Below are 13,085 nucleotides of genomic sequence, written 5' to 3' on the forward strand. Positions count from 1 at the left end.
GACAATAAACCGTCCATTAATGTTGTAACTACTTTTTGCCTTAGAAATCAAGTTTTCATTTCACTTTATATGCACGTAAAAATAAGATTGTGTACGCGGATAAAGAGATTCATGTCAGGGGGAAGTAGAAGTGTGGATTGAAATCAGTTGGATGAGGAGGCAGATGTGTATTCATTAGCCACGTTAATTAGAATAATCATTGACTAGAATAGTTCATCAGTCATTTCGGGCCTAGGTTTTGATGAGTAGATCATTTAATATCACTTTTGTATGAATTCCCTCTCATTGTTCAATACCAGGAAATGAGAAAGCAGATTTACTTAATAAGTAGGGCGTTACGGAAGGACTTTTATTTCATTGGCCTATTACTTTTGATGAATATCTTCATTTTTCTCGTGAACGTAAACTCGAGTCTAGGCAGACAAGACGGAATAGTAGTGATAAAGGTCGGTCGTAATATTCTATCATTTCCAGAGTTTCCCTCAAATCATGGTTCAAAGAATAATAGTTATTCTCATTATTTAATACGGGTAGTGTGCAGACTCATGTTTAAGAAGCCTCTCATAATATTTTATTATGAATTGTTATATAATTATTGAAACTGTACAATTTTTAGAAAAGATGATAGGGTTTTCATGCCTTTTTGAGAAAAGAATATTTGCATTGTTCTACTCACAGAAGCTTTCCCTATTCATATTCAACACGACTCATTGATGCTTTACGTTGCCAAGCCAGTAGAAACAAATTCAGTCATAAAAAAAAAAAATTCAAAAAAAAAATTCTTGCATAACACACTACAGGCGCGAGACGGAGAAGATGTGTTGATTGATAGCACAATTTGTATGATTAACCTTCGCCAAAAAAAAACAAAAAAGAGCGAAAAAAAATGAATGCATCACGAGCTCTGTTCGTGAATCCGAGACACGCTTTTCATCGCCGAATGTGCTCCATTGCATTCTAATGATTGCAATAAATTCTCACAGCGGAAGTCATTAATGCCAGCAACGGTTCTGGGTTCACTTCTTCTCTGTGTCTTCTAGTCTGCTGAATGATCGGTTCGCTTAGGTGTGCGCAAACCCATCTACGGAACATTCCTCATCGATGGCTCACGATTTCTGCCAGGGAGGCCCGATTTTAAACTCACCTGAAGCTTCATTGTAGTACACGCTGACACGTTCCAATTGCAGATCCGATTCTCCGTGGTAGATTCCGGTAGCGTCGATTCCATGCTCCTCGGAGATGATTTCCCAGAACTGTGTAATAGATATAAGGGGAAAAAATAGAAATCAGAAATCTGTATCACTTTGGGACAGTGTAAGATTATTTGAACCACCAATTCGATTCATGGGGACATGATAATCGGATAGACTCGGAAACAGTTATTCGCTGTCACGCATCGATAATTGCCTTAAAAGAACCCAACTGCCGAATTATATCACGAAAGCAACGACACGGAAAAGTGCCATTCCGTTCTTCGCGTGCAAAACCTATAATTAGTCCAATCCCTACCGCACAACTATCGCTTATTATTCTAACGGAGTTGCAAGATTGAAAACCCACCCATCGGAAAGTCGCACCGCATCCAACACAGGCCAACGACCCTGCGGGGAAATTTTAACGGCAATGATTGGCTATCGCTGTTCCGACTTCAAATTCGGTTTGACAGATTAGGAAAAAGTCATGCATGGAAAGATTTGATTCACCACATTAAACACCCATCGCTTGCAGCGAGTGTAACCAATGCAACGAAAGTGCAGCATCCAAAAGCAACTACGCACTCCTGCCAAGAAATAACAAATGACATGTTTATTTTTAGAATTCTATAATTTATGTGCCCATTCCGCGTCGTGCCGGGCTTAGCTACGAGAGATATTTATCCCTTCGGCTTCTGAGTTGCGTTGCATCATGGGAACGGTGCGCGCGCCTGACAGCGTCGACCATCGCTGCGGCTGCTGCAGATCTCTCCGCCATGGTCCACGGAGCGTACCGTCGGAGGAAATGCGTTCACTTTCAAGGAAAAACCTTCACTTTCGTTGGTGACGGGAGGAACCGTCCACCAGCTGCTGCTGCCGGAGATCCAAGAGCGAAACGCTGACACGACCATCGCATCCACTTAGACGCGTGTGAAAGAAGAAACCCCACAAGTTTTACAACACAGCAAAGGCGTTGTTGTCAGGCCGGCGTCCGTCCAGCCGGCATCGATATCCCAGGGCTCATCGAGTCCGCTCGCCGACCCTTTGTTCCGCTGCCCCACGTGCTATCGTCATCGAGACGGTTCGACTGGTGAGATGTTTCTATTTGGTTTCCATCCCATGTTATGCTTCACTTTCTGCCTTTCATCGGACGAAGGCCATCGTGCGTCGTCGGAAGAGTCACTGTGCGAAAGAGGCTTCCTGTTCCGCCCAAAAAGACACGTCCGCCCAAAGCATCCGCCAAGTTTTATAGAACTTATATCGCTCCGTGGGATAGATAACATTAATGGATGGATGAGGATGGGTAAATTGTGAGAATGAAATGATTTCGCAAAACTAACATAGGTTTTGAGTGGGCTTGAAGAGACCAGAACTATACCAATATAACCTTAATTGCACGAAAGTCAAGTTCATGCGCTCCAAACGAAATAAATCATAAACTATAAATCATTACAACCGCCACGCTTTTTAAACAAAGCTTGCACCTGTGTTACTTTTATGCACGTAATTTAGCGAGACGCACATAAATTTTGAAGCAGATCTCGCGAAAACAAAACGTCACTTCCTCTGCTGACAGCTAGGTGGTGCTGATGCTGTTGAGTAGAGGTATACTTGACTCTTTTCGAACATATATCCAAACTGTGACAAATTATTCGTGTTAATCGTGTCAAATCATGTGTTCATCGTCAATTTCAATTGAGGCCAAAATTTGAGCCAGCATTAATCTCAATCTTTGAAGCATTGTTGCAAACGAAGCAATTCAAATTGATAAAATCCATAGCGCTGGTAGGCTTTATGATTTGCTATTTGGGGCGATGAATACAACACACAATTTCATTCAGTCACAAATACACATAGGGGAAGTGGGGGCAAAGGAATGGGGGGCCTAAGGAATATGTCCATTACCGGCGTCCACATACCGCTTAAATTCCCGTTTTTGTTGGAATATTATAGTTCAACTCATTGTTGTTCAAAATAGCATAGGGCTTTTACTATAAAAATTCAAAATAGCACATTTTCATCATTAAAAAAAAGGTGAAAAATCGATCGTTTTTTTTTGCTTGGAGGTAAAGTGGTCACTCGCAAATATCAAGCTAAATGAGATAGATTTATGCGTTTTTTTATCCAAATTAGTCCAAATCATGTTATATATAGTAGGTACAAGTATGAAATAAACTTGGCCTATTCACCTAAAGTCTCAATTTAATTTTTTTAATGCATACAAAAACTTTGTAAGAAACACATAACATTCTGCAAAATGAGGCATGGTTTAGTTGGAGTGGCATATTTTTCCAGGGTCAAAGCCTCAAAAGGAACCTTTTCAAGAGCAGAATGTGATGAGGTATATAAGCTTTAGTAAACAGAACATTGTAAGTCGTTATGCACCTATGACCACTTTGCCCCCAAATATCAAAGTAATTTTATGCTAATCAATCGCTAAAATTGAACAAAAAATCTGTTCACCTCTCCTAGCATATATGAGAACAGTCGTCCGAACTGATGATTTGTCCAACATATGAGATTGAATAAACTAAATGTCACGAGAAATTCCTTAGATACCATGCGCACAGAACTACGGCCGGATGGCTATCGTGAGAGCAGTTTCTGTTTTTATTTATATTTTGAATTGTGACAGTAGTACTGAAGTACAGGGTGACTCAAAAGTCATTAAATTCTTCAAACATAAGGTGACTATCAATACGGTGTCAATAGCCAATAGTTATATCTATTAAACAAGCAGGTGACCATTTTGCCCCCCATGACCAATTTGCCCCCACTACCCCTAACATAAGACGTTGATCAAAAATCCGTAAAAGGTATTTTTTCAAATACATTTTAGTCTTCGTTTAGCCGCATGGAAGCAGTTTATTTTTTTTTCAATAATAAAACAAACTATTAGGCATTTTATTGTTTCTAGTGTGTAAATACATTCATTTTTATTAGAGTCATTGATAAAAAGGGGAAATATGGAAAAACATTCAAAAAACCATTTTGAAATGTTCAAAATTAAAAATCTTGCCTCTTCCATTTCTAATCACTTCAAAAATACGATTTGGCATGGATATCGACAAATTTAGTAATCTTACCATGACAATTTTCTCCGCCATTACTGAATGACCGTTCGTATGCTGGCAATGGTGATATTGCCATCTGAAAACACCAACCCATCATTATCCTTCAGAAGTTTTCTATGGGATTGTAATCCTGTCTGCAATGTTCATTTAATGAATCCAAGCCTTTGATTGCTTGGGAATGTGAATCGATACATTGTTATGCTAAAATATTAGTTCCTCGTTTCCGTCGATCTCGATGTAAGGAATTAAAATATCTTCCCATAGCTCCAGTCACATTTCTGAATTCGTTGGAGTTGGAATGAAACAAATGGGATATGTTCCTCGTTTGCTGATAGAAAAAATACTCCCAACATCGTCAAACTCCCACCTCCAAACAGAATGCGAAATCAAAAAACATGTCACGTTTTTATTGAATAGTTTCAACGTTTTTCACTAATACTGCAGTGAACAGATTTTGGTATTTTAAATACCAAATATCTCGGAAATTCTCTATGATTTGATATGCTTTACATTACGATTCCCTAGACCATAAATAGTTTATATTGGCGACAACTGAGAGCATTCCAATTTTCCTTACATTCATTCTATGCTTTTGTATATTGTGAAGAAATTCGCCGCCATAGCTTTTATATAAAACTAGTTGATCCGGCAAACTTCGTCCCGCCCAAAATTTATTTTTCATTATCACATTCACGTTTTCTTACTAAGCGCGCGTTCATGGGTCCAATTGCAAAACTGTTCATTGATTGATCTTCTACCCTTTATATTACCTTTTACTATAAATTACCTAGAACTTCTACCGAAACTCTTCATTATAATATCAGATTATTTTCAGACACATTCCTCGAAGATTTTTGAACCACTTGGAAATAAAATGTTTCTCCGTTACATGAAATAAATGTTTGATACAGAAAATATGATACAATAAAGACAGTCCTAAATCGGACAATTCCTTTCTCGAGTTTTGCAATTATCAACTCATTCGGTCATCCCTTTTTTATATAGATAGAAGAAGATATGGAAGTGCGTTCTATCACATTAAAATCCATTTCCACTTTCGAGCTAAAATTTCGTTAGCGCAAACACCAAATGGACTAACAAAGTTTGTCACTATGTAATTGTATAACGTATGCGAATTTGAATTTTCCTAATTTTCCTATTTTCCTTCAGAATTTTCCGAAAATTTTCAATTGTCGTGTTTGGTTAAAATATGTGTATTATTTTTACTGGACTACCTCTCCATTTCATAGGAGAGAGGGATGTCATGCCATCAAAGAAATATTTCTCGTATCCAAAAACCCTCACATTCAAAATTTGATTGATTAGTTTTCGAGTTATGCAAAAATTTGTGTTTCATTTGTATGGCAGCCTCCTCTTAGAAAGGGGGAGGAGTGTCTATTCACCATAGAAACGTTTCGTGCCCCTCAAACCTTCACATGCCAAATTTGGCTCCTTTTCATTGATTAGTTTTCGAGTTATGCAGGAATTTATGCTCCATTTGTACGGCAGCCCCCTTCTTAGAGAGGGGGAATAAATGTCTAACCACCATAGAAACATTTATTGCACTCTAAAACCTCCACATGTCAAATTTGGTTTCGTTTGCTTCATTAATTCTCGAGTATTGCAGATATTTATGTTTCATTTGTATGGCAGCCCCCCCCTTAGAGAGGGGGCAGGGGTCTCGAACTATCATAAGAACATTACCTGGCCCCAAAAATCCTTACATATCAATTTCCATGTCAGTTTGTTCAGTAATTTCCGACTCCATAAGTATCAGACAGACAGAAATCCATTTTTATAGATATAGATAAATAACTGTATGTAAAATCATCCTCAAATCTACGAAAGTTGATGTGTGTCTTCTACCTTTATGATAAATTGTGTCACATGGTCATCGTGTATATTGTTCTCGCGAGTTCAAGAACGAATCATGAATCAGTCCTATTCAGTGGCTTCTACAAAACAATGTGAACCATCGGATCTTTCCAGGACCAGAAAGCTTTCGACTAAAGAATTATTTCTAAAATTTCGTTTTATTCTAGATAATATCAAAAGAGATGAACAAACGAAGTGAAAAAAAAACATACGAGTGGGTAATGTCGAGGAAAATTGTGTGTTTCGAAAAAAAATTGATGTCAAATTTCATAAAATTGCATGAAACGTCGAAAACGTATTGTTTATTCAGTTGTTTTGTATTGTATGTTTATGCAGGTTCCAACATGATTTGAATATTTTTTGTGGTTGTTATTTGTTATTTGGTCCTACTTTGATTGATAACTGCTTTACGGTTGGAAAATAATTGAATGCTCTTCTCTGCTAGGCCGCCGCTATAGCATAACTAGATGGCAGAAGGATCGCCAAAATGTTTAGGGTAGAATTTCCGATGCAATGTTTCTCTCCCTTCAGGAACTGAACAAAGGACGTAATGGAAACGAAAATATACAAATAATCGATGAAATGTGAATGAACTATTATTCAATTTTTAATAAATTCGGCAACACTATAAAAATGTAGGGAATCCCATTTTTGTGTATAAATCTTTGTCAATTATTTTCAGCAGCTGTGTTGCCAGTGGTCCGAGTTTGATAAAAAAAACTTGTCATGTCTCGTCTCAGCTCTAAGTAAATCAACCTTTCCTGGTTGGTTTCGCCTCTTATATATTGTCAATATTTGCACGGAAGTCCAAAAACTATTGAAAACGCCGAGTTAAATGTATTGTTCGATAAAGAACCGTTCCAGCTTTCTTCAGTATTGTGAGTTACCCGCCAAGCCATTGCCAAGGGATTTCATGAGGATGTTCGAAAAGTAAGGAACCTGAGTACCGTATGATTTGAAGCCAAAGAGCTGCCCTAGTGACAAAACGGAAATTGGATTCATTATAGCAACCCAAAATAAATGTCATGTTACGTATCAACTCATACTTTTTCGTTGTCGGCTCATCCAAATATTCACGCTGCAAAGGTTACGCTACGTGTTTGGTGGGACCAGATCGGCACAATTGACACGATTGAGTCGGGCACTACGGGAAAAAAAAACCACAGTACAGTAAAAGCATAAAAAAAGTGATTCTACAAAAAAAAAAGTCCAAACAAAGTCAACAGGGTACGAACCAAGCCCGGCTGGAATGCAAGGCTGTTTTACAGGACTACGCTATCCACTTAGCCACCATTGCTGTTGCATAAATGCATGATAATATAACACCACATTATAAAATGAAGTTGGAAAGTATTTTCTAAAAGTAAAAATAAACGTGAATCTATATCTATCTTCGTCTGGGCCGTGTATGTAGCATAGTATGCGAAAAGGCACGCACTAAGTTTATTTGCAATGTGTCTTTTGTTTCGCTCGCTCATACTGCTATTATATTTATAGTTATGGCATATATATTATACAAATGCTGTACCAGTACCAGTACCAGTAGCACAGTTTCTGTTGTTCTTAAGCCCATTTAATCTAATGAATCTGGATGCCAAAATATGAACAAGAATTAATTTTGGATGTAGCGATATATTTTGATATATTTTGAGTACGTAACAATAATTTTACAATAAAGTAGCATTTTCATAAAAAAAACAGCGAGAAATTAGTCGCGCATCTCAAAGGGACACCCAATTGAATCACAGAAAAAACGCTGTAGAAAATCACCCATTGGGTATTTTATCCTGAAAATTTGAGTAGACGTAATTTAGCATGTATTGTTTACACGGTATTTTTACGGCTGTCAGTTTTCAGAAAATTGGAAATATAGCGTCACCCGAAAAGCAGCGTCGTGAATTGATTTTGAGCAAGCACCTGGAAAATCCTCAACCCTCTCATCGGAACATCGGAAAACAACTCGGAATCGTGCTATCAACGGTGAGTCGTGTGATTGAACGTTATAACGAAACTCTGAGCATCGAACGGAAGAAAAATTTGCACAAGTTTGATGTTCCGGAGGAGGTAAGGAAGCAGTTTGCCAAGAAATACGTGATTTGACGAGCGATCTGCTCATATAGCAAACGAAGTGCGCCGTCCGTAACTACCGGGACTGTAATCGAGCCGATTTACCTCAACAAGTGTCTACAGAAGCGTCTGCGTCGTCTGTTGAAGCAACACGAGGGCCCTACGATCTTCTGGTCGGATCTATCTTCGTGCCACTATTCAAAGGATATCCTTGAGTGGTAGGAAACCAACGGGGTCATTTATGGACCCAAGGACATGACAAACAGGAGATACCTTTGTGTGAAGTCCGAGGCTTCTCATCCACGTAGTTAAGGAAGGAATACATGAAATTGAGACAGTAAACGATCGAGATTTGTAAAAAGCTATGACAGAGCAGCATAAATCCAAAAAAATCAACTCAGTTTTCTACCATTTTCCATAGTTAAAATGGCCAAACATAGCAGATTATTATTCAATTCCGAACTATTCGTTTATGTCTCACTTCAGTTCCATACAATGGATATTTCAATGCATTCGGTTGATATACATTTCGAACGCAATTTTCACACACTTTTCTTCCGACAGGATGCAGATAATCTTCCCACATCTCGCAATTCGTGCAGCTAACACCGCATTCACATATTAATTAAACCCGTCTGCCGTTGTTCGGCCGCGGATGGCCTACCGCCGCGCCGCCACACAGTGACATACCCCACGTGCCTCTCGGTTCACTTTGCTTTCCGGGAGGGAGATCTTCCATCGACCCATCCCCGTCCAAGTGCGTGCTTTCCTTCATCGCGACGTGTTTTTATTTTTCCACTTCAGAAATCGGAGAGGTCTATTTTCACCTCTCGGCAGCACTCGAAAATGGATGGGATTCGAGCTCCATTGAAACAAAAGGTTTACGAACGGAAGAATGCATCCGCGAAGCGCGCGAAGATCTTCACTTGGTGCGGTACAAGTAAAAAAAGGAAGCTAGTTGAGTGAGAGAAGAAAACATTCATATATTAGCACCTTCCCGGTTTATGTTTCTTTGCGTTAGCTTGGGATTGGTTGGCTGTTTGGTGATGCATTGGCTGCTCGCGAGTGATCTTTCAAGGGGTCAGTAGATATTGTCTAATTATGGATTTAACTATAGGATTTTAGATCCATTAGTTTTTGCCACGATACTCTAAAAAGTCAACATCGTGTTCGGTTGCAACTGCTCGGAAGAGAGAAAAGAGGCAGCTCATTTCTAAGCTTCATGAAAATATTTTTATTTTCCGGAGAAAGCAAGCGGGAAACCAACCAACTAAAATAATCGTAACACTAATCTTTATTGTTATGAATTCGTTAACGAGAACGTTCCCCAGAATGGGCCGAAGCTCACTCGCAAGATGAACGGATCGTATGCTACGAAGATCATGCAGTATGGCTGTCATTCCAAAATCCCCCAGAAGCGCCTGGAAAGTGGCTCCATAAATAGTCTTCCGTCGCGCTCGCTTTTTTATGAGAGACACGGTGGCTTTATGGTATTTATTTATTATCTTTGCGTCTTCTTTGTCCCAAGGAATTCCACGAAACAGAAACGAAGAAGTGTTATTTTTTTGATGTTGTCTAAATCCACATTTGTGGAAAGGTGTTCCCCGCTGGCCTTTTTTTTTGTGTGTGTATGTTGACCGGAGCGCCTGCATTTAACATCACGTTCTCACTTGTGTGACGGTGTTAAAAACAACGTTATTATAATTGGTCGCAACGAATGATTTTTAATTATGCTGGAGAATGCTATCACAAGATCTTCTCATCCGCTCACAAGAATTTCTCCGGGGGGAAGAATGTGGTGTATGAGTCATCGTTTGGCTCCACCGCCATGCGAATGCGTTATGTGACGTCGGTCGTTTGATAGCATATATCGGATGAGTTATGGAATGCATGTTTCCGCCAATATAGGGCATAAGTTATGCTTGAATTTGTTGACTCACGGGACGTGTGCCATTTCGAGAACCAAACAATGGATAAGCCGAGGTACAATTGCGCATAAATATTGTGTACGATGGAGCTAAACTACAGTTCACCAATTAAGCATAATTAACGGTTGACTCGTACGAGCAACTTACTTTCTCCCCGACCGGTTAAGTTTCATTCAACGGTGTAAGCTATTCTCGAGCGATTTTTGGGGAGGGAAGAAGGAATGTTAACCTTATATTAAACTCACGGTCGAAATTTAGCCGTGTGTGACAGAGTATAGATCGTTAAAAAACGTTCCAACTTCCTACCGCTACCGTTTTATCCAAAGCCAAAGTTTCGGTTGTCGAAAATAACCACTGCAATTAAAAGTATCATTAGAGAAAAGTTTCAGTGCTACTGTTAGCACATTGGCCCCTCAATGGAGAGAAACGAAAACATGACTTCCGTTAGTCAGTGTCTATCCCATGCTGGGAAGTCGTATGTGTTGTAATGAGTAAGGCTTCTCGCATCCCCGTTTTGTACAATGCTTCGCAAGAAAAATATCCAAAGAAATTCCGTTTTGTTGTAGCAATCCTTACGATTTATTAGGTTCGTCCATGACACGAGGAATAATTACCTGTAACAGAGGGAGAATAAAAATTGATATTAGAAACTCTGACATCACTTCTGTAGAAGCATTTGCGATCATAAATCATATTCACACAAATTCTTTAAAAATAAGTTGTCAAATCAAAACCAGATGTTCGAATGCACACTTCTACTACCCCAACCACCCAGAAGAAACATTAATATCCAATTATCTCGATCGGGATTCCACCTAGTTTCCGTCGATCTACGATCATTAAGCACGGAAGTAACAAGATATGATTGAACACACACCTGATGGTGTTTTTTTGGTGCTAGATAATTTCACCTAAAGTATTAGATGTGAGAGTAATAGGCAACAATTTCGCTGTTGAGCCATTAAACAGAAACTGGTAGTCGTTCAGAAGAAGAAAAAAAAGAAAGGAAAGAAAACATCGCTTGGCAATGGGTTCATGATCGTGTTTTCTATTAAAGTGGTTTTGTTCGCTGGTACTTTGCAGAAACTCACATCGAAAGGGGGCTGTTCTGTTCATGGGGTTGAGAAAAGCAGATTTAGAAAGTAAATTATGGAGGAGTTGGAGCATTTGGAGCGAGCAATATGAGAAATTGGCGAAAACGCGATTTTTCATGTAACTGATTTATGAGCTGTGCTTTTTGTATCGAAAAGAGTAATTGAAAGTTGATAATTTTATAGGAAAGATTGTATGTTATTTTACATTCGTACGACAGAATGTAAACAGAGGATAAATTCAAACCATTTTTTGCGCAATAAGTTTGAAGAATAAGCATTTTATTTTGGCCTCATTGTTCATTGATTATCAAACTCACTCAAAACTGAAGATGTCAGTTTCCAGTTTATATCTGTAGTCTATAAAACAACAGAAAGTTAAAATTTGCATTATTGCTCTGTGAACGACAATGTGTTTATTTTGTCGGCGAAATAATTGATATCGAACAATAATCCAACATCAAATCATGTTTTCAATCTGCGTTTAAATTTTAGACTCCATAACTCAGTCTACCAGTGGTGCGTGGGCTATAACGAAGATTAAATTAATTGTATGATAATGCCAAGAAAATTCATGATAATCGATAATCCCGAAAACTCAAAAACTTGTAATCAAAATAAACTAAATACTTCATCAAAAAATTAACGCAAACTGAATTGAACATCTTAGTTTAGTTTTAGTTTAAGTTTATTTATAAATCATGACTTAAGACTAATGTCTTTTTCTTGCCATATCGGTAGCATGTACGTATAACACCATATGCATTAACATTATACTTATACTACAAAAATTACTTAAAATTAAAACCTCTGTTGGAAAAATGAAGTGCAGCCTTTCTTGAACATTGCGTCCGAACAATTACGTTTTAAATCAAGTGGGAGTGAATTAAAATACACCAGACCCTTCACGAAACGTTGCGAAAGTTGCGAAAAGGACAACTCAGAAGAGTTCCTTGAAGATGTCGTACTGAGGTCCATCGATTTATGTTATAAACATATCTTACACAGCCATTCAAAGCAACTTCAAGTTTAGGAAATTGTCCCATAGTCATATTCATGTAGATAACATCCGCAAATATGAAGTGCGGTAACAGCAGTGATTTAAACAATTTTAGCTTCGTTTGCATAGGCATGTCCTTCGTCACTGCTCGTAAAGTTCTCAATCCGCTGTAGATTTTTCCGCATTGACGTGAGACAGATTATATCCCAAGATTAACTGCTTCACTGGTGAGCTCGATGTTATTACCGTCAATTACCACATCTGGTAGTACTATGCTCTCGTCCCTGTTCGCTCCAAACAGCAAAGCCTTGCTTTTATTGTGGTTTATAAATAACTTGTTTCTCATAGCCCATCGATGAAGTCTAGTCAGATCCCCATTAATCAGATGTATCAACGCAGCAGGCGATTTATCAGGACATATACAGATAAGCTGAACATCATCAGCAAACATTTGGGCTTCACAATACCTCAATACGTTCGGAAGATCGTCAATGTACATTACGAAAAGAACTGGTCCAAGCACGGAGCCTTGCGGAACACCAGATGTTACAGCAGCCGATTGGGAAACCTTTCCATTACAAACAACCACTTGTGTTCTTTCACTCAGATAGGATTGAATCAATGATATAGCTGTGTTGCTGAAGAAATAGCGGTTGAAAAACTTGCTGCACAAACGAGTGTGTGAGATCGTATCGAACGCTTTTGAGAAATCCAACAACAACAACATCACTTTATTCTTGTTATCAACGGCTACTGCGATGTCATCATAAACCCCAAGTAAGGCTGTTTTGACGCTCTGGTCTTCTCTGAAACCAGCCTGCTGATCAGAAAGAAGGTTAAATCTTTTGATATGTGTT

At 38.6% G+C, this 13,085-nt stretch overlaps 1 protein-coding gene across 1 annotated transcript in view; it reads right to left on the reverse strand.

Moving 5' to 3' along the window:
- Positions 1-13,085, reverse strand: part of LOC129764959 (tubulin beta-3 chain) — a 51,328-nt gene that overhangs the window by 4,145 nt on the left and 34,098 nt on the right. Inside the window, exon 2 of the mRNA XM_055764653.1 lies at positions 1,145-1,253. Within this exon, the coding sequence (XP_055620628.1) occupies positions 1,145-1,253 (109 nt within the window). The remainder of the gene's footprint in view (positions 1-1,144; positions 1,254-13,085) is intronic.

This window comes from Toxorhynchites rutilus, chromosome 2 (genome assembly GCF_029784135.1).
Source record: "Toxorhynchites rutilus septentrionalis strain SRP chromosome 2, ASM2978413v1, whole genome shotgun sequence".
Lineage (NCBI taxonomy): Eukaryota > Metazoa > Arthropoda > Insecta > Diptera > Culicidae > Toxorhynchites > Toxorhynchites rutilus.